Source organism: Centruroides vittatus, unplaced genomic scaffold (genome assembly GCF_030686945.1).
Source record: "Centruroides vittatus isolate TY-2023 unplaced genomic scaffold, ASM3068694v2 contig_82, whole genome shotgun sequence".
Lineage (NCBI taxonomy): Eukaryota > Metazoa > Arthropoda > Arachnida > Scorpiones > Buthidae > Centruroides > Centruroides vittatus.
The window spans coordinates 1,194,883-1,216,964 of record NW_027122533.1 but is presented as its reverse complement, the minus strand read 5'-3'; the positions used below and the strand labels follow the sequence as shown (position 1 = coordinate 1,216,964).

The following is a 22,082-nucleotide window of genomic DNA, read 5'->3' as shown; positions in this document are numbered from 1 at the left end:
CCTTTTAAACAAGAAAAAGAATGCCCAGCGAACAGTGAAGCTTGTGTGTGTGTGTGTGCATATATATATTGCTCGTTACCGAAGGATACTTGTATGCAAAACCTGGATTATATGCGATTTTCGGACACCATCTTCGTCGTCATCGATCTCCGGGATATAGCCGAGGAGGAGGTGGCGACCTCACCCCTGTTCTACACAAGATCGGAAACATGCTAGACGTCGTCAGGTAGCGAGAGGAGGAGACTCTGTCGAAGGTGAGTACATGATCTGTTTTCTTGGCCTTTTCGGCAGTTAGAGCGTGTTAGAGATAGCTCGAAATAGAAGAAGCGCTCTCTGTTTACGTAGGAGCGGCGTCAGAGAAAGCGTTGCCTAATTAGTCTTGTTAATCGGGCTTTTCTTTGGTCGTTGTCGACGAGTGTCGTTAGAATAGGGCTTCATTTGGGCAAAACTGCCGTTAAATGCCGACAGAATTAGCGAAGAGAGCGGCGAGTCCTGACGGCGCTCCCCGGAAGTGGCGGTCGAGAGGTGACACCCTGTGTTTGGTGGCTTTTCTTTGGTCGTTGTCGACGAGTGTCGTTAGAATAGAGCTTCATTTGGGCAAGACTGCCGTTAAACGCCCGACAGAATTAGCGAAGAATTTTAAATTTTACCTCATTTTTGAGGGTCTCGAAAAGTTCACATATAGTCATTTTGGGGGGCCTATATCTCGCGAAGGCGCGCTCGTAGACTCATACTTCATTAGACTTTTTTTGTTCCTATCAGTATGCTCTACAGCTCTGTTAAAGTCCCAACTGCGTCATTCGGACCTAGAATTGTACCTAATGGCCATCCTATAAAGTAGAAATCTGGGAAATCTGTTATTAGACGACACACCTACGGATCGCGCCGAAGAGGCGAAATGGAAAAAAAACGGACTCACAGGCCAGAGGCATTTTAACATGCGCGATGGATGACACACAAATGGCTTTTATCTTAACGTGTAGAACGGCAAAAAAAATTTGGACCCACTTAAGAGAAAGATATGAAGGGGACCTAAGGAAACAAGAGATAGAGGCCAGAAACAATGTGTCGAGATTAGTAATGAATCGTGACGAGACATGGAAAGATTATCTATTAAGAGGAGAAAAACTTCCAGAGAGTGCTAGGATAATGGGAGCTCAAATAGAAGATGACAAATTCATCACCGCACTATTGAAAGGTTTACCGCAAAAGTACAACCTAATAGCAATGCAATTCGACAACCTGAAAAGAACCAAAGATCCCTCATGTGAGAAAAACCTTTGAAAGGTATGAAAAAAGAAAGGGGCCCGAACAGAGGGAAACCCTCGCAGCCTACAGAGCATATCACCCACCGAATTACAAAACCCCAAAAGACAATGCACAAAGAAAATCTCGAACAAGCTACATTTGCCGTAAACCAAATCACAAGGCAATTGAATGTTGATTGAACCTGGTTAACAAAGCAAGAAACAGAAACAAATGAGATAACTACTTCGATCTCGATAACCGATGATCAAATTTAAAAACTTCTAAAATAGCTTGGGAAAACTCAGCTAGAGAGAATGATAACTGACAGAGAAAGGGAAAATCAGCAAACGAGGATAACAACCGACAGAGATTAATGACTTTAAACACATACGGTGAGCCAGATACATGCTGGATCATAGACAGTGGGGCGACCAATTCCATGACCGCCAAATCGCCATCGCCAGAAAACATGAGTGAAGACAGAAAAACAATCACCATGGTCGATAATAATGTCATACACTCAGAAGGCATAGGAGTAGCAGAGATAAGAGACGGAAAACTCTGATAGATTACTTCTTGAAGACGTACTATACACCCCAGATCTGAGCAACAATTTAATTTCTGTAAACAAACTGGCAAAGGAAGGAATTAAGATAATCTTCGACGCCGAGAATTGTAAAATACTTGACGAAAGAGGAAATATATTAAAGATTTGTTGGAAAATGTTAACAAAAAAAAGAAAAAAACAAACAAAAAATCTTTGAAATAAACTCTTAACAGTGAGGAACGAAAATAGTCGTCCAAGGCAATCGAGTGGCAGTGGTGAGGGACAACTATACTCATAAAAAAATTCTTATAAAATACCTGAACCGTTTCGTGAAGTCTTAGAATTTTCACGAGTACTTGGATTCTCCAACTTTGTTTTGGAATATCCTTTACTTCTCGAGAAATTACAATAAAAGAGAAAAAATTAAAATAAATATGAAATATTACACAGTCATCTATCGATATAAATCGAATTTAAATCTCCTGCTATCATCTGATTAGTTAAAAAAAATTAATATTCCTAATTGGCTCGTGTAAGGAAAAAGTAGGTATGACTTCTGTAAATGACGCTATCGCGATAGCACGGACAGGGCCAAATTTACCAATCCAGGGGCCCTGGGCACAAATTCGGTGGGGGTCCCCCTTTAAGAGTAGGCAAATTTGATGATTTAGAAAGTTTACACAAAATACTGTACTTTCAATTAGATTTGAACTAGGAAGTTGTAAATTTCATTTAAAAATAAGGTTATTATAAACATACATATATTTTATAGCATATAACTAATTATTTTAACTTAACTGAAAAATACCTATGTGAAATTTTTTTCCAAAATTTTCCGATGTTTTATAGGTTTTTTTCCGGGTTTGGTTCTCTCTGCCTGTTGCCCTGATGATTAGGCCACACTAGGCTGTCGCGGTAATAAAAAAAAAATTATGTTTAAACATAATTTTTTTTTAGTTTTGTGGGGGCCCTGGGCACAGGCTCCAAATGCCCTTATGTAAATCCGGCCCTGAGCACAAATGCAACCAGAAAAAGTAAACAGCCTACGTCATTAGTCTAATGGTCCTTGTCTGACCTACTTTCTGTAAAATCAACATTAGAGTGAGCTGTAGTAAGACGTAGTAGTTTATAGTAAAAAGAACTTTTCTAATATTCATAGTACTTTGTAAAGCTTCGATTTTAATTTAATAAGTATTATTTAGTTCAGAAACATTATAAATACATCATTAAGTAGGAGAATTACATAAAAAACTTTATTTTTAGTATAATACAATTTACAGAATCAAAAGTTTTTATATCGTAATATTACGAAAAAACTACATCGAAACACACAAAGTCAACTAATTTACTTAAATCTAGTTCATTATACAACTGTCGATACTCTTGCCTTCCTCACTTTTGTCAAACAAAATTCGAAATCTTTAATAAATCTTATAAATATTTAAGCGCCTTTACTATTTGTATGATATATTATTATATCAAGCTGAATTTTCCATAATTTGTAACTGTGTTTACAAATATAACTGAAAATATTTTTGATATAAACACTAGGCCATAATTATCAAAACAAAATTGTTAAAGTATAAATTTTTCTAACATTTTCTGATCGAGTAATGCGTAATAATACTTTTATCTATTAGTCTTGCCATATTCTGCTTTCTATATTCACATCCCTTTTGTTCCATCTATTTACACTTAAAATGTAAAAAAATTTACAAACAAATTAATTTGCTAATAAAGGGACTACTTGCTAATTGAACTTAGTATTCTTCTTTGACGTAGTTCTGCATTTTATCACTGAATTGGTAGACATGTTTAAATTACAAGCTTAGAAACACTAAAAACCATAAATGGTTCGAAATTAGAACTAGATAATTATATGCACAAATAAATTAGTAAACCTATAATACATGCCTTCATTTACATCCAAACAAAGATCGGTTAGCGCTAATTGTCGAAAATAAATTATGGGTGTACTATAGATTACCACCTGTGGAATTTCAAGACTTTGATTACATATTTGAACTCACGGGACCAAGATGAGTTCAACGGTACCCTATTTTTGGACCAGAGACGAAAAATAAAAAAAGTTATCATACTTTTTTAATGCTGTCATGAAGACAGCACCATAGTTGCTAGTACTGCCATCTTGCGGTAAAATCTGCAAACCATGACATCAGAACAGTCATCTCTAAAAGAGTTAAACACGCGATACAAGAGTGAAGAGAGCGACACGACTTCCGATCATTGCGTGATCGCCATTTCGGTTAATGTTACTTATGGAAGCGATCATGGCGGCCGTTCCCACTGTTTGTGCTCCTGATTGACCTCTCAGAGGAGAGCCGCCGGCAAGCCGTTATGTGCTAAATGTCACTAGTTATTGATTCACGGTAGTTCTTGAACAAAGTAAAAAAAGGGGAAACGTCTACTAAAGGCAATTTTAACGACAAACGACGCGAATCTCGATCGCGATAGCGAGGCCAACTTAGCGGAGAGAGCGACGCAACTCCATATCATCGCGCAATTGCTGAAAAAAAGTATGATAACTTTTTTATTTTTCATCTCCGGTCCAAAAGTAAGGTCATTCATTGAACTCGTCAACATTCATTGAACTCGTCTCGGTTTCCTGAGTTCAGATATATACTCAAAGACCCGAAATTTCATAGGTGATAAACTATAGTATCCCCTAAATTATTTTCAACTTTTCTTTCTGTAAAGTAGCATATTCTGAAAAACAAGTTCTAAATTTAGAGTAAAATTTCCACCTATTATACGTTAAAAACAACGCAAAATGTATGGATCCACGTAATAATCATCAGTCATTCACTGCGATAAAAATTTATCGCAGTGAACTTCGAAAAAACGAGAAACACAGAAACACCAAACCGCACTCTACAAAATTCTGCTGCCAACTGATTCATATAGGATGCTCATGTGAAAAATTTCATCACATGACGAAAAGTTTTTGAATAAATGCTAAAAGTTTTAAAAAATTATTTCATGAAACCAGATGAATTTAATTAATAAACAATAACTAAATCTGTTTAATAAAGATTAATAATTTACCGTTATAATTATGGAAATTAGATATAAAAAAGATCACTGTGCAAATTTTCCCGCAAACCATGGATGACTCTTACGTCACCTGGATTGAAGTTTTCCTGCAAAATACTAAAAATTTTATATAATTATTTTACTAATCCAGTCAAATTTAAATAATATAAAATGCTTAGATCTGTTTAATAAAGATTAGTAATGTACTATTACTTATATGCAAATTAGATATGACATAGATCAATGTGGGAAAACTCCTGCCAAAATAAAAATAGCTTTTGGTCACGTGATCACCAAGAAATAGGAAAAAATATGTCAAAAAGTTTAATGTTTGTGTACAAATTAATAAATTTTAACTAATATCATCGTTTACAATTTAATGTTTCTGTGAAAATTAGTAAATTGTAACAAATTTCATCAAAGACAACAGTATAATTTTTAGCTTATATAAATTCTACAATAAATGATTATTTCTTCGAAAGACGTCGATATGCACAAATAAATAATAAATATGTAAGAATGCTTTTATTTAATTTAAGTGGATATTGTAAAAATTAATCAATTTAATTTGTTTGGCTTTTATAATTTAGTTTCCGAACATTTTACTGTGAAATTCCATTTAGTAAACAGAAACAAAGACAAGCTATTAACTATAAACAGGACAATAGAATAATTTTTACGTAAATTGAGTGTAAATACAGAAAAGAACAAATTATATCAAAGATGGGACAAACAAGCTTACATCCCCAGAACAGAGCTTATAATTCGTTGTCGTTTTCAGCCTGTTCTTACTTCGACTGTTTTATGTTGGTAAAAAATTAATGTTTTTAGATAAAAGTACATCTTTTTAGTGACGAAAGATAAAAGTATTGAAATATAATATTCACACACAGAAAAATATTAATGGAAAAATTTTTAAAACTTTTAGCTTTTATTCAGAAACTTTTTGTTACGTGATGACATCAGACAAGAGCATTTTCATTTTGTCCATTGAATATGCATCAGATCCTTTTAGATTTCGTAAAGCGCGGTTTCGTGTTTCTATGTTTCAGGTTTTTTTTTAAAGTTTACTGCAATAAATTTCTATTACGTGGATCAATACATTTTGCGTTATTTTTAATGGTCATTTTAATGTGTAAAGTTTACTTTGAATTTAGAACTTGTTTACAGAAAGAAAAGTTTAAAATAATTTATTTTTCCACAACTAGCGAGAACTGGTCTTTGGATATAATACAGTGGTACCTTGGTATTCGAACATAATCCGTTCCAGAAAGAGGTTCGAGTACCAATATGTTCGAACTCCAAATCATTTTTTTCCATTTCAAATAATGTAAAATAGATTAATGCGTTCCAATCTCCAGTTGATTCGCTAGTATGTTTTTTATTGTTTCTTTATTCTTTAAAATAGTCGATATCGTCGACTTAGCCATAGAATATTTGACAGCAAGATCCGAAACACGCACTCCATTTTCGTGTTTAGCAATGATTTCTTTTTTCAGTTCGATTGTTGTTCTCATTGTTTTTCTTTTCACTTGATCACTTTCACTTTTATTCTTCTTGGGAACCATGTTTAAGGGCTAATAAATCAAAAGAAAAGAATGCTAATTCAAAAAATATAGCACAGCGTAAGTTAATGTGCATGCTAAACAATGACTGTCTCCTAAAGACCAACAACTGCCGTATTATCGGGCTATTAAATGGCTATAGTAATATTAATAATTTAAGATAATTTGGTACTAGAGTTAGGCGTTAAGCGCCATCTCTTGCTAAATTTAATAATTGGAATTTTAATTAAATAATTTAAATAAATTTAGGCCTAACTGGACTGTCTCGTAACTGACGCCGACGCCACGGCGGCGGCGTCGGCGTCTACTTGGCGAGCTTTCCCGTTCGAGTACCAAAATTTTGTTCGGGAACAGGAGCATTTTTTTTCGAAATTTTTGGTCGAGTACCGATTTGTTCGGGCTCCGAAACGTTCGAGTATCGAGGTATGACTGTACTTGGATATAAGTGAAAGTATGTATTATTAGACTACTAATTTATTTGTGCATATAATTATCTATTACTAGTTTCGAAAAACATTCATGTTTTTTAGTGGTTATAAGCATATTATTTAGACATGTCTACCAATTTAGTGATAAAACGCAGAACTACGTCAAAGAAGAATACTAAGTTCAATTAGCAAGTAGTCCCTTTATTAGCAAATTAATTTGTTGGTAGAATTTTTTTACATTTTAAGGGTAATTAGATGAAACTAAATGGATGTGAATATAGAAAGCAGAATATGGCAAGACTAATAGATAAAAGTATTATTACATATTACTCGATCAGAAAATGTTAGAAAAATTTATACTTTAACAATTTTGTTTTTATAATTATGGCCTAGTGTTTATATTGAAAATATTTTTCAGTTATATTTGTAATTACAGTTCTGAATTATGTAAAATTCAGCTTGATATAATAATATATCATACAAATAGTAATGGCGCTTAAATATTTACAGGATTAATTGAAGTTTTCGAATTTTGTTTCACAAAACTGAGGAAGGCAAGAGTATCAAAAGTTGTATAATGAACTGGATTTACGTAAATTAGTTGACTTTGTATGTTTCGATGTAGTTTTTTTGTAATATTACGATATACGAACTTTTGATTTTGAAATTGTATTATACTAAAAAATAAAGTTTTTTTGTAATTCTCCTACTTAATGATGTATTTTTAATGTTTCTGAACTAAATAATACTTATTAAATTGAAATTTAAGTTTTACAAACTACTACGAATATTATAGAAGACCGTTTTACTATAAATTGCTACGTCTTACTACGATTTACTGTAATGTTGATTTCACAAAAAGTAGGTCAGCCAAAGACGGTTTAACTGATGACATAGGCTATCGCGTTTCGAGGTTGCATCGGAGGTCTCGCGATAGTGTGATTTACAGAAGTTGCACCTACTTTTTTCTGACTCGAGCCAATTAGGGATATTTATTTTTTTAACGATTCAGATGATGGCGGGAGGTTTAAATTCGATTTATGTCGATAGATGGCCCTTTAAAATTTCACATCTGTTTTAATTTTCCTCTCTTTTATTGTAATTTCTCGAGAACTAAAGGATATTCCAAAACAAAGTTGGAGAATCCAACTACTCGTGAAAATTCTATGACTTCACGAAATGATCCAGGTATTTTATGTGAATTTTTTTGCGGATATATACGTTGCTCACTACTGCCACACAAACGCCCTTGACGTATATATACGTCTAGTGGCGTAGCTACAGTTCTCCGGGCTGGTGCGGAACCAGATTTGTGGGCCCCGAAAAAATTTTTGGGTCTTTTTTCTTGTGATTTTGGGAATCATGGGCCTATTACTTTCCAGGGGCGCGGTACAGACCGCACCTACCTCATCTCCTAGCTACGCTACTGTATACGTTGCTCACTGCTGAGTGGATAAGATTGTGCAATTTTGGTTTTGTAGATACCAATTAACGAACTTCTACTATGTTTTTATGTACTGTATAACAGATTGACTTTATAACCATTCATATGTGATATTTGCTGGTATCTACAAGAATAAATTCAAATTACGATTGAGAATAATATATTATTAAATTTTAACGATTTTGAACCTTATATGTTAATTGTTAATTATATACAGCTTATAGAAGATAGGTATGTAATATATTTAAACGATACATGTACTGTTATATAATGTGATTTATGCCACATAAAAATATTAAAACACTAAATATAATGTTTAGAAGAAAATTATTTTTAACTTACATTATGAAATTTGCTGACATCAGTTGCTATTAGATTCACCATTTGTCCTATATTAGTTTTCTCTAGAGAGGAGGAACTTAAGTTAATTGCCTGAAAATAAAAATTTATACAAAATATATATATGTCACTGTGAAACTCTGTAATTAGAGAATGTCAAGACTCTGCGGTGAATGTCGACACATACAAGAGACCGTTGGTGAAAGACCGTATATTTGGTTATATTATTAATTAATGTTAGGTTAGGTTTAGGTTTGTTTTAGGTTACCTTAGGTCAGGTTAGGTTAAATAAAAAATGTCCTTGGGGGAAGCAGCAACAACTAATTCGAGAAGTGGAAGGCAAGGCTATACACGTTGTAATTGCAAAAAAAAAAAAAAAAAATTGTTCTACGACAAAATGCTTGGAGCAGTATTTTTATTCAACATTCACATCAGTGCATGCTGAATGTTGATGTAAGTGAGAAATAATGATATTTAGCAAATATTTCGCACATACACGAAACGACTGTGTTAATGCCGACATTCGCCAGATATCAATTATTCACAGTAACATATATATATTTTCGTATTGTTTTATGATTAAATGAAAATTTATAATATTTGATAAAGTCCTTGAATAAACAAATATATAGATTAATAAAAATTCCTTTTTATAATCTTTAATTGTTTATTGAAATAAATATTAAGGGTAAAAACATTTGATTATTAAAATAAATAAAAGGTAAAAACATTAATTATTTTCTTCATTCTGTAACCAGTATTATTAGTTTAATGCAGTCGGTAGAGTCTGGATCAACGATATGGCATGACGTATACAATGACTATATAACCGTTGTATTCATCAATAGCATTGATTTACATGTAAATAATTCAGTTGAAATAATATCTAAATTGTATTGAATGAGCCACGTAACACAACTTATACGTATTTGTGATAAGTTTGGTGAAGTATATTTGAAGCAATAAGCATAAATGTCAATGCGTTTTGCATGAAGAATGTAGGTGCAAATAGTCTAAATGATACTAAATTTTGTAAAATTTCTACAGTGTTATCATTTATATTTGCGTTTCTTAATGAAGAGAAAACTTATTATTAGGTATCAAATGTAATTAAGTTCTGTAATTTTTACAACTCCTGTACATTCTTATAGAAGAATTCTTTATAGAAAATTTTACAATTTAAATGCCGTAGTTCCTTCTTACTTTTAAAACAGTGTGTGGATTCTAAGTAAACTTAGTGAGAAAAAGAGGTCTAGAGTCTGTAATCTGTCGCAAACTTTAGAGCAACAACGGAATGCCCTTCTAATTAGAACTGTTAATGCTGAAAGTTTATAAGTATGTGAATCATTGGAGGAGGAAGGAATGTATAGTGGGTTGTGAGATGGTTTGATGTATACCTTCGTTCTTATGAAACCATTATTGAATACAATGTTTAGTAACTTCATGCCTGCTGAATTAAGTTGTTTCAATTTAAATTTTAAACCTTTTTGGAATTTATCTCATTCAAAACATGGTGTAGTTTTTTTTATCGTTCCTTCATAAAATGAATACATTATCCACATAGCTTATATAAGATTATTTCATCTGTAAAATTGTTAATAGTATTCTGCTCCAGTTTGCGTAAAAACCAACTCACACAGTATGCTGGAAATTGCACTGTTCATGGGAACCCCGTTTCTTTTGTTGTATATTTTTCCTTCAGAGCTGAAGAATAACTGCGAACATACCATATTCGCTAGCAGCTCCATATTCTTAGGAAAAGCCAACACATCAGGGTTCAATCAGCACATGGTATCGAGTAAATTGAAACAAATTAGTTTAACAGGCGTGCATTTTTTAGATTTTAACATTGTATTTAATAACAGTTCTATACGAACGAAGGTATATAAGGTAGGACCGACTATACATTTTTCCTTCCACTAATGATCCACATACTTATAAACTTTCACCATTTAGAACCCTAATTAGAAGAGCATTCCATAATTGCTCTAACTTTTGCATCAGGTTACAGGAGTTGAATAGCATTAAAGATGTCGCTAAAACATTGGGATTTGGAGCAAAAGTTACTGAGTGATTAATTAGTTCTTTCTCAGATTCCAGTAATAAAAAAAGAAGAAACTGTGATCAACAGTGTTACTAAGTTCACATATAGCAGAAAAATGTCCACTATGATGAAGGAGATTGCAGAATACAGGAATACAAGATAAGTGTACAAAAGGGCTCTCACAGTATATAATTTCTTTAAGAATGACAAGGATAAGATCAAGAAGGATGAGTGTTTATACGATCTCATATAAGAATGATCAATTAGGTCCGAACAATGAATATGTAGGTGTCACCATTAGAAACCTCAGCAAAAGAATTAAGGAGAATATTTACAATGTGAACAAAGGGTTTGCTCACATTGTAAATATTCTCCTTAGTTATTTGCAATCACGTGATATAATCGTATAATTCCATTTTACATGAATATGTGCTGTACTTTTTCTGTAACTACAGAAATAAACTTATGTTTTTTGTGAATAATTTTTTTATTAAAGTCTATTGTTTCTATTTTACCTATATGAACCTATTTCACACAATAACTTATCATATTGGTAGGATCACCGAAGGTAGAGGGCCTTGAATATACTCTCTATCACTTAATCGGCTGCAGATTGATAAATCCATTCCTTAGTCGTAGAAGGGCTACTACGAATATATTATTGCGGAGAGACGAACAATCGTATTATCACTGTCCCCTGTCAGGACTGACACCAATTAAGCAATTTATCGCGGCTTAACTCGCATAAAAAAAATCTGTAGGAGGGCTATTCAATGATAATGTTTCAAGTTAATAAACGACTGAAATCCGGATATAGGATATATAAACCTTATTTATTAAATTAAAGCAATAAATTATATGCAGGATTTTACAAACAATATAAGATGGCAAAAGGAACATATCGAACTTAACGATCTAAGATTGAAACTAAACTATATTACTACTCTATTCCCGAGAGAGAGTGTGTTTACATATATACTAAATTGTACTACCTTAACTGTAAGGCTTGGTCTTGACTTCAGATAGGCGACAAAGCATTTTGTGCTGGTAGAAGATCGGGAAGATAATGTCGGTGTCAAGGAATAACTTCTATTTCTTTTCTATGTTAACGCACAAATTTAAGTATTTATATGAAAAATTTCCTCATATAAATACTTAAATTTGTGCTTAAAACTGCTTTTTTCGGAGATCTATGCTATGGAGAACTGTATGGAGTTGAACTTCTCTCTATGATGATCTGTGTCGAACTCCCCCGATTGCAGGAAATGATTCTCCATATTAGAACTTGTTTACCCAATCACAATAAAGAGTTTTCTGTACGTCAACGGGATGTTCAGGGAGTAAACATTCCGTTGGACGCCTAACTTTGAAGATAAGGGGTGTGTGAAAAGATGTTGACTTCCCTTTTTTTAAAATCGACGAAAGTTACATCTTTTCGTGTGAATAATAATTTGAAAAACAATATATTATTTTATAATATTTTAAAAAGTGCCATTTTCTACCATTTGGAAATAAGCTCCAGAACTGTCAATAATATAATGGCAAAACGATCTTTGTAAAGATTAAACGAAGCTAGATCTACTGTAATATGATTATAATCACCACTTATATACCAAAAACAAACGAACAATTGATATGTTCAAATACAGCTATTGCTGTTTTGATAACTTTAAAACATTTGATTTTGAACGATAAAATTAAAAACATTAATTGCAGTAAGAATAGTATCTATGTATTAGTGTAAATTTATTGAATCCATTCAGTTGGCTGCTAGTCTTTATAGCTCGAATCTGGGTACCTGGTGATCCGTTACATATGCAAACTTTATTTGCATAACTCTCTTCTTGCAATTTTCACCTGGTTACGCGCATTCATTCGTACTGTAGCAATTTCACATTTGAAGAGTCCAAAGAAAAATGATTTTCGACTAACTCTCTAACTGCGAATAGTAACATGAACAAAAACGATCTACATCTATCTAAAAACAGCTTATACACCACACTGTCAGCCTCTCTACCTCTACGTTTCTGTACCTCTGCTTTCAGAAAAACTTCATGTTTGTGACATAACTAATGCGTGCATTTAGTACAGATCCAGCCGACCCCAATGTTCTTCACCACCTGCTACATCTGCTCCTGCAACTACTTACGCTGAAGTCACGAAACTGAACACTCGGCCCAGTTTGACCACTAAGACCATCAATAAATCTCTCAGAAACAAAGTAAATAATGAGGGCACTGGAGGAAGTTATGCCTTGATTTTATATCCCAATACCGAAGACCAGGGCAGTAGCACTAATATGCAACATATTGAGAATGAAATTAAGTAAAAAGTAAAACCGCAAGAGCTCAAAATAAAAGTCAAATCTGTTAGGAAAGTAAATGGAAACGGAATTTGTTTTAGAACAGACAGCCACAGAAAGGCAGAAATCCTTGCCAACGCTATTGAAAACCTTCCAGAAATATCGAGCAAAGTTAAAAGCAGAATCTCTGAAGGAAGAAAGCCAAGAATCATCCTAAACAACGTGCCGATCTCGGTAGATGAAGAGGAAATCATTCCAATCATTTATGACCAAAACCAAGTTTTTCAGAATATCACTAAAGAAGAATCTGTGGAAAATACCAGAGTAAGCACAATATAATATAGGAACAACACCAGAAAATATTGCCAACATATTGTCCTCTCTACAACCCCAAAACTTAGGGATATACTGATCCGTACTAAACATATCGCTGTGCAATGGGCCAACATTTTTGTTAATGATTACATTCCACTGGTGAGATGTTACCAGTGTTGTGGGTATAACCACATCTGTACTAATTGCCCAAACAGGCAGAAATGTAGTCACTGTGCAAAAGGGCATAGGTTTGGAGAATGCCAATGGCTCGAACATACCCCCTGCTGCACCAATTGTAAAACTGCCAACAAACATATACCTTCATATGACCGATATGCCACGAACCACAATGCTTTCAGCCCTCAGTGCCCTGTTACATTAAAAATGAAGACTCAAACAATACGACAGACCAATTATGGACTATGATCATACAACAATAAACACAAGGATACTTCATGTATAGGACTCAATCAACACCCTCCTACTCTGACTATGGCTATTACTAGTACCAGTAATAACTGTAAAAAGTAAACCTTATCCATCTTACAGATCAACCTTCAAAGGGGTAAGGCCCCTTTGTCCTTAATCATCAAGACAGCTGAGGACTGGGACTCTGATATTATTGTTGCCCAAAAACCCTATCTCTTCGAAGGAGAGCTCACAAACTATAGTGGCTGAAGACTTTTCCTCCCAGGTGCTCAAAAACTAACACCAAGACTGCCATCCTTATCAGGAACACTCACTCCACAGTGCAATACAATCCGCACTTGTCCACCTATTATATCATGACCTGTTCCATCAACATTAACTGTGAAAACGTCTTCATCTCATCTGTGTATTGCTCGCCCTTTGAGGACATTGAACCAATGATTTCTGACCTGGACCAGATCAGTCAGATCATTGCTGACAGGCCATGGCTTATTTGTGGTGACACAAATGCGAAATCCTTCTTATGGCAGCCCCATAGAGGATGTTAGGGGCTATAGAATGCAAGAATTCGTGGCAGCTTTATTTCTTACTTCATTCATTCATTCATTCATTAGATTTAATTAACATAACAGAGTTATATGCCCTGATTTCGCAAAGCATAATCAGGATTACATACAAGGAACAAGGATATACAATATGTACAAAATAGAATGTTAGATCAGGTAACAGATTTTCTTACAGTAATAAGAGGGGTAACGATGCTATTAATAGACGAGAGGCATTAACAATTACAATATTAAAATATATAGCAGTTTAGAGAAGCTGCAATAAAATCTGTAGGAATAAAATATTTAGCGTACAATACAATAAAGACCGACAATGTAGGTTTACATAAATTAGTTAGATACATCAATAAGTGAGAACAATTTCTAAATCAGATGATTTGCGAATAAATAAAAGGAGACAAAGTTATTAACCGTTGGTGACAATTGGTAACATTTGATAACAATACGAAATTCAGATACATATAACAACCGGGAAAAGGTTATGGCACAAACCCATAAATTTGAAACATTTCGCGTAAGATACAGTAGAAACCCCTACAATGTGAGTTTGCCCAGATTGAACATTCTGCCACTAGTATATCACAAACTGCAAGGTATTACAGATAACATAATTTTTGTACATAAAATACACTGATAATTTTAAATATGTAAAATATCAGAATAGCTACAAACATAACATATAGATTAACATTAACCAATACAATACTTTTCATAAGAGATATGCTATATACAAAAGTGTTAACAGTTATTTACACTACATATCCTTAGTATATATAAGGTAACAAAATATAATCTAATACTACAGTCAATTGCAGATGTACTGTCCAGGAAAACGAGTACATTTCTTCTATACTTCTTAAAACTTTCTAATGAGTAAGACTCAGGAGATAAGTGTGACTATAAAATATTTTTCAAATAGTTGGTAAAGTAAATCATGAGTGTTCTTATCCATAGTTAGGTCTTGTATTTCACACGGCCAAGAACGATTTTGGTAGATTAGAAGAGCACGTAAATAGTGTCTTTCACATTCAGTCATAGGACACTCAAAAATATAATGTAAACTACCATCAATAACATTACAAACGGGACAGAGGTTATTAGAGTGTGATGTGAAACGAGTAAGATAAGAATTGAAACGACCACGTCCAGTATAAAATTATACAGAGTGGTGAGTAACAGCGATCCAGGTGTTGTGCAAAAATTTTTTGATGTCAGGAAAGAATTGTCTAGTTATTGATGTATTTAAATTCCAATCTCTGCCAATCGTCGATCATTTGATTCCATAGAACGGCTTTCAGCACTTTTGTGAAAACCTTGTTATAACTGATAATTATATTCTGATCCTCGGCAGCCATCTTGGCAAGTTCATCTGCCCGATCATTGCCCCAGTTGTTACAGTGAGAATGAGTCCATTGAAAGTAATATTCGTTATCTGTATCCACTAATAGTTGTTGTATATTGAATACTAAAGGATGAGCAGACTTCCTCCTAATCGCAGAGAGAGATGAGAGTGAATCAGTAATAATCGCAATTTTAGTATTATTGGCTACCCTTTCACACCACTTAATTGCTTGCAAAATTGCATAAAGATCCGCTTGAAAAATATTACAGAGTGAACCGAGTCTAAATAAGTTGCAAAAGATTTCAGTCTCATTGCGGTACATTACAAAACTTGCCCCAACATGACTGTCACACTTCGAACCATCGGTATAAATAGTGATGACACAGTCAGTAGAAGAAACCTCATTAAATCTAAAGTTAGTATAAGGACTTATGGCATATTTATATGGAATGTTTGCTTCCCAAGACTCCCCATCGAAGAGGTCTGACACTGAAGCAGAAAAATTACCACATTTAATCGACCGGATTTTATGTAAATAGTTTATGTATTTGTCGACTGGCGGTTTGCGAGCAAGTACTTGCAAGCTTGCGTTGGAAGATGTTCTAAATGCCTTGGTAATCAACAGCAAAGCTCTACATTGTGCAGAAATCAACTTTCTTTTTGGGTGTACTTTTTCAACAGCAGATCCCAGGTACCGCATCCATAAGTTAGAACAGGTAGAAAAATGCTGTCATAAATTGTTTCCATAGCCGTGTAGCTAAGGCCCCAGGTCGTCCTAGCACCCTTGGCAAAAGCATGCATGATGTATCCAGTATGTCTGGTGATATAATCAATATGATTACTCCAAGACAACTTATGGTCTAGAATTATCCCCAGGTATTTAAGTTCTTTCACCACCTTTATATGTCTGCCATCCATCCGTAGAGTCGGAACACGTGCATAAAGATTCCTTTTTCTTGGTTTGCTAAAGACAATAGCCTTGCTTTTTTCGGCATTGAAACAAAGTTTATTCATTATCCCCCAATCGTGTATTCTTTGCAATGCAAGATTTCCTTTAGTTTCTAAGTCAGCACGGGACTTTCCTCCAAAGAGAACAAAAGCGTCATCCGCATAGCGAATCAGAGCATCTTGTCCGAAGTCCTGACAAAGAAATCGATCAAAAAGTACAATCCATAGTAAAGGCCCGCAAACTGAGCCTTGGGGGCATCCTCTCAAGACATTACGGTGAAAAGAAAGGTGACCAACAGTAAAGGTTACAATTCTATTATCAAGATAATCATTAAAGAGTTGGTAAATGTTACTTGGGCAATCAAAGGTCCTAAGCTGATGAAGGACCAAAGGCCACCATGCTGAGTTGAAAGCCTTACTTATATCCAAGCTCAGTCCAAGAACATAGGTGTTATTTTCTAATAGGCTCTGGATTTTTTGTACCACGGTTTCAATAGCGTTAGTTCTAGATTTCTGATGTCTGAAAACGTATTGAAAGTTGTTGAGTTTGCTTGAGGATTCCAGATGCCATGGGAGGCGATTAGTCATTAACTTTTCCAAAACTTTTCCCATGATAGGCAAGAGAGATATAGGCCTCAGATCTTGAGAAGAGGACAATTTAGGTATAGGGACAATTTGTGCCCTTTTCCATAGCTCTGGAAAGACACCGTGGCTCAAGCACATATTATAAAGTTGAAACAGTTGTGTCGGAATAATTTTCCATAACATTTTTGCTATATCGACAGTTAAACCATTAGTACCAGGTGCTTTGCCTGTTTTTAACTCTCTGAAGACTGAGTCTATCTCATTATGTGTAAAAAAGGAATCTCAGAGTGGATTTCGTAGGAACAGAAGTACCACAGACAATCTAGTAAACCTTGAAACATCTATACGCGAAGCGTTTGTTAGACGACAGCACTTAGTGTCTGTGTTTTTCGATATAGAGAAGGCTTATGATCGCTGCTGGCGATATGGAATACTCCGCGATCTGCATGAATTTGGACTGCGGGGTAATCTGCCAATTTTTATAAAAAACTTCTTGCAGAATCGAAGATTCCAAGTTAGGATGGGCAACACTTTGTCTAGGCCTTTCACACAAGAAGAGGGTGTTCCTCAAGGTTCTATTCTGAGTGTGACTCTGTTCCTAATCAAAATTAATAGCATAGCTAAGTGTCTTCCTTCCAGTGTGAAACACTCTTTGTATGTGGATGACTTTCAGATCTCCTGTCAGTCTACTAACATGAGTTTTATTGAAAGACAACTGCAAACCTCCCTAAATCGCATAGACAGTTGGTCCAAGATCAATGGTTTTACTTTTAATGCAGAGAAGACCTCGTGCATCCACTTTTGCCGAAGGCGTGGTTTGCACCTGGAACCTGAAATTCACCTAAATGGGGTTAAAATCCCAATGGTCAACGAAGCAAAATTTTTGGGTGTTGTGTTCGACCATAAATTGACGTTCTTGCCACACTTGCGCAATTTGAAGAGTAGATGTTTAAAATCTCTGAACCTTTTAAAGGTATTATGCTGCTCATCCTGGGGAGCAGACAAATGTTCGATGCTCAGGATATATAGAGCCCTCGTTCGCTCTAAGCTGGATTATGGATGTGTTGTTTATGGCTCTGCGCGAGAATCTACTCTTCGGATGCTGGATCCAATCCACCATCAAGCATTGCGTTTGTGCACTGGTGCATTTCGAACTTCTCCTGTTCAAAGTTTGTACGTGGATGCTTATGAGCCTCCACTATCTCTCAGGAGAGAGCAGTTGTCTTTGTTCTATTACATTAAACAGAAATTTCTGGCTAAACCTTCAGTTTATTGTAGAGTATCAGATACTCAGCTGAAAAGATTATTTACAGCTCGCCCAAGTTGTGTCCCTACATTTGACATTAGAATGGAGAATGTAAGCAGCACGATTGACCTGGACACAAGCAACATTTCACAGGTCGAGGTCGATAATATATCACCTTGGTCAACTCCTGTGATTAATGTTGACTTTAGCTTAAAGCAGTTTCCTAAGGATTCCACCCCGGACTACATCTATAGGCAGCACTTTGCAGAAATTCAACACTACGACAGGAATTTAATTCCTATTTATACTGATGGATCGAAATCGGTTGATTACGTTGGCTCAGCCTTTGTCTGCCAGGATGAGATCGTGGCAGAACAAATCGCATCGAATTCTTCCATCTTTACTGCAGAGGTGCAGGCTATTTATCTAGCCTTAAAATATGTAATTAGGAAAGGTCATCGTCGCTGTGTTATTTACACTGACTCAGTTAGTGCACTTCAGGCTTTGATCTCACATGAACCTAGTTCTCACTCTATAGTGATTAAAATTCACAAACTGTTTTGCCATCTTATTGCAAGTAATATTTTTGTAAAATTTCGTTGGGTCCCAGGCCATGTAGGTATAAAAGGGAATGAAGCAGCTGATGCAGCTGCAAAGTCAGCAAGTCCTTCTCAGCATACAATGTTCATTGAAGGAGGTGACTTGAAGCTGGTTGTTAAAAAACGACTAGCAGAGAGATGGCAAAATGTGTGGAACGAACAAGTCCACAATAAACTTTACGAGATCAAACCTATAATAGAAAATTGGACACACAAGAAACAGTATGATAGGAGATCTGAAGTCATTCTTACTCGCCTGAGAATTGGACATACTCGGCTTACTCATCAATACCTTTTGAAGGGTGATGACCAGCCAGTATGCCAGTATTGCATTTGTACTTTAAGTGTTAAACATATACTTTGCAACTGTGTTGCTTTTGACCAGAGTCGCAGACAGCATTTTGGAAATGCAACTTTGAGAGAGATTTTGGGCCAGAGGCCAAATCTTGATAAGATACTGAACTTTTTGAAAGTTATAAAAATTAATAGAGATATTTAAGTGAACTAATTTATTTATTTATTTATTTATTATATATTTATATTTGTGTTGTTCTGTTTTTTTGTGTTTTTGTGTTGTATTGACGCCTTGTGATATATATATTTAGCTTTGTTTAATTTTACCATTTGTCATGGCGCAGCATAGCCTGTATGGCTCTTGTGCCAAAAAATAGAACCAACCAACCGTAAAAAAGGAATCAATCTTAGAGGAAGAGAATGGAAGTGACCCAGCATCTTGCAAACGTTTATGCCATATAGAATCTTCATCTTCAGTGTCATCCACACAAAACTTGTCAAGTAAGGTCTCTACAGTATCTTCTAAGTTTGTAGTGTTATAATTTTTAGCGCAAATTGTTGTAAGAATAGTACTTTTTTTTAGTTTACCAGTACACATTTTTGTTAGATAGTCCCAAGGGTTCTCTGAGGCACAAGAACAGTAGTCTTTCCAAGATTGCAATTTGATGTTTATAATTCGATCTTTGTAAATACGTTGATGTTGCAAGTATTCAGAACGACACCTTTGTCTGACAGAAAAATTGCGACAGCGTTTGTATTTATGGCGTAAAAGAGTATTAGTTCTCCGTAGTGCAGATAACTCTTCATTCCACCAAAGAACTAGTCTACGCTTAGAAATGGTCTTGGGGATAAAAGTGTTACATGCTAAGTTGATATGCCCAATAACTTGATCTATAGCAAGTCTAGCCTCCTCTCTTACATTACAATCTGAAAAAATAATCTCAGATGAAAGATAATCAAAAATTTCAGACCATTTTGCACGTGAGGGATTAAACTGTGCCCTGCAAGCAAGAGGTGGACAAAAGCTCTATTACAGATCTTGAAAACAATATATGCATGATCAGAAAAGTTGCGCTTTTCTAATACTTGCCAGTCGGTAATAAATGTAAAGCAAGAACTGGAGCATGTGGTAACATCGACCCAAGAAAAATGCCGTTCATTATTAAAAGTAGGAGGAGAGCCTGGATCATTAATGAGAAGCATGTTATTCAGAGCCAGGAACTCCTCAAAAGCCTTGCCCCTATCGTCAAGCATATCTCCACCCCAAGCTGAGTGAATGAGAATTAATGTCTCCAGCAATAATAAAATTGCAAGATGGGTAAGATTCCACTATGTTTTGGAGATCTGAAAGAATAATATTAATATTCTGAAGCTTGGAACAATAAATATTAATTATAATGTATCTAGTATCACCAATGAATATCTCGATGCACACCATATATTCAGTGCAGAAAGATGTCAGATGAAGTATAGGAATATTACTATGTGGAGCAATAATCACAGCCCAGAGAGTATTAGTAGAACCTTTAATTATAGAACAATAGGCAGGAATAGAGGCAGGCTGATCACGAATACAGTATGGTTCTTGAACCAAGATTAAATCATATTTATGGATTTCAGTGGCTAAAAGAAAGCTGGCGGCAATGCTCCTGTGTAAATTAACTTGCAATACATTTATACTGTGTCTATAATCCTGTCCCATAATCAGTCTGGCTTATCAGACTTGTTTTAACACGTTGAAAAACTTTACATGCTGAATCTCTAGCATTATGCCTAAGGTCCTCGAAGCGATTGTGCCGACAATTAATACATGTTGGTAACTTTTCAAAGTTGGGACAGTCTTTATATGTGGCTTGGGACAGTCTTTATATTGGGCTGGTGTTGCATGATTTCTTACTTCATGCAACACCAGCCCTCTTGCTACTTACCACTCTCAGTGTGGTGAGAGCTGGGTTGAGATCTCACTGGCCAATGTCCACATGGCGCCTAGGATAACTGTTTGCTCAACAATGACTGAGCCGAGCACCAGTGACCATATATTAAAACTGAAATTCAAATTAAAGAATAAAATTCTCATAACACCACTTTTTACCATCATACCTACTGGCCAACTTTCCAACAACTTATCCAAAACAACTGGTATTTCAATACTCCAATTATTAATAGGGATGAAACCTGCATCAAGAACCTTACAAACCTCCTACTACACAGTTATCAATGGGCAAGCAAGAGAAAACGAGATCAAAGACAAGAGCCCCTTGGTGGGACAATGATTTGACAAACCACCACAAGAAAGTCCGCTGGCTTTGCAAATGTTACCAGCGCCAAAATGATGAGCAGGTCAGGATCACCCAAAAATCTGAGTATATCGCGATATTCAATGACTATAAGACACTTATCAACAAGAAAAGGCACCAAGCCTGGAGTTTCTGTCGTAGGTTCAATGATTGTTGGTGCGAACCATACTTTGTTGCATTTAAAAAGAAAGAAAAAATAAACATTCCTGCACCTGTGAAGTCTAGGGGTGATGCATACACAACCAACCTGGATAATACTCTCAATGAACTCTTTAACTATTACTTTCCTTTTGACGACCCTGGCAGTGATACAGAAGCCCAGAGTGAGTTACATAACAGGACCGCCCAACCCACTAACCAAGACAATGATCGCCCCTTCATGTATAATGATGTCAACCATGCAATAAAACTGTTCAACAACAGGAAGGCCCTGGCCTAGATCAAATCTCAGGCAAGATGATTGAAGAGGCATTCATAACTATTCTAACAA

The 22,082-nt window shown here is 35.2% G+C and overlaps 1 protein-coding gene across 1 annotated transcript in view; it reads right to left on the bottom strand.

Moving 5' to 3' along the window:
• Positions 1-22,082, bottom strand: part of LOC136982334 (ATP-binding cassette sub-family C member 4-like) — a 147,686-nt gene that overhangs the window by 85,753 nt on the left and 39,851 nt on the right. Inside the window, exon 5 of the mRNA XM_067278809.1 lies at positions 8,629-8,718. Coding sequence (XP_067134910.1) covers positions 8,629-8,718 — 90 coding nt within the window. The remainder of the gene's footprint in view (positions 1-8,628; positions 8,719-22,082) is intronic.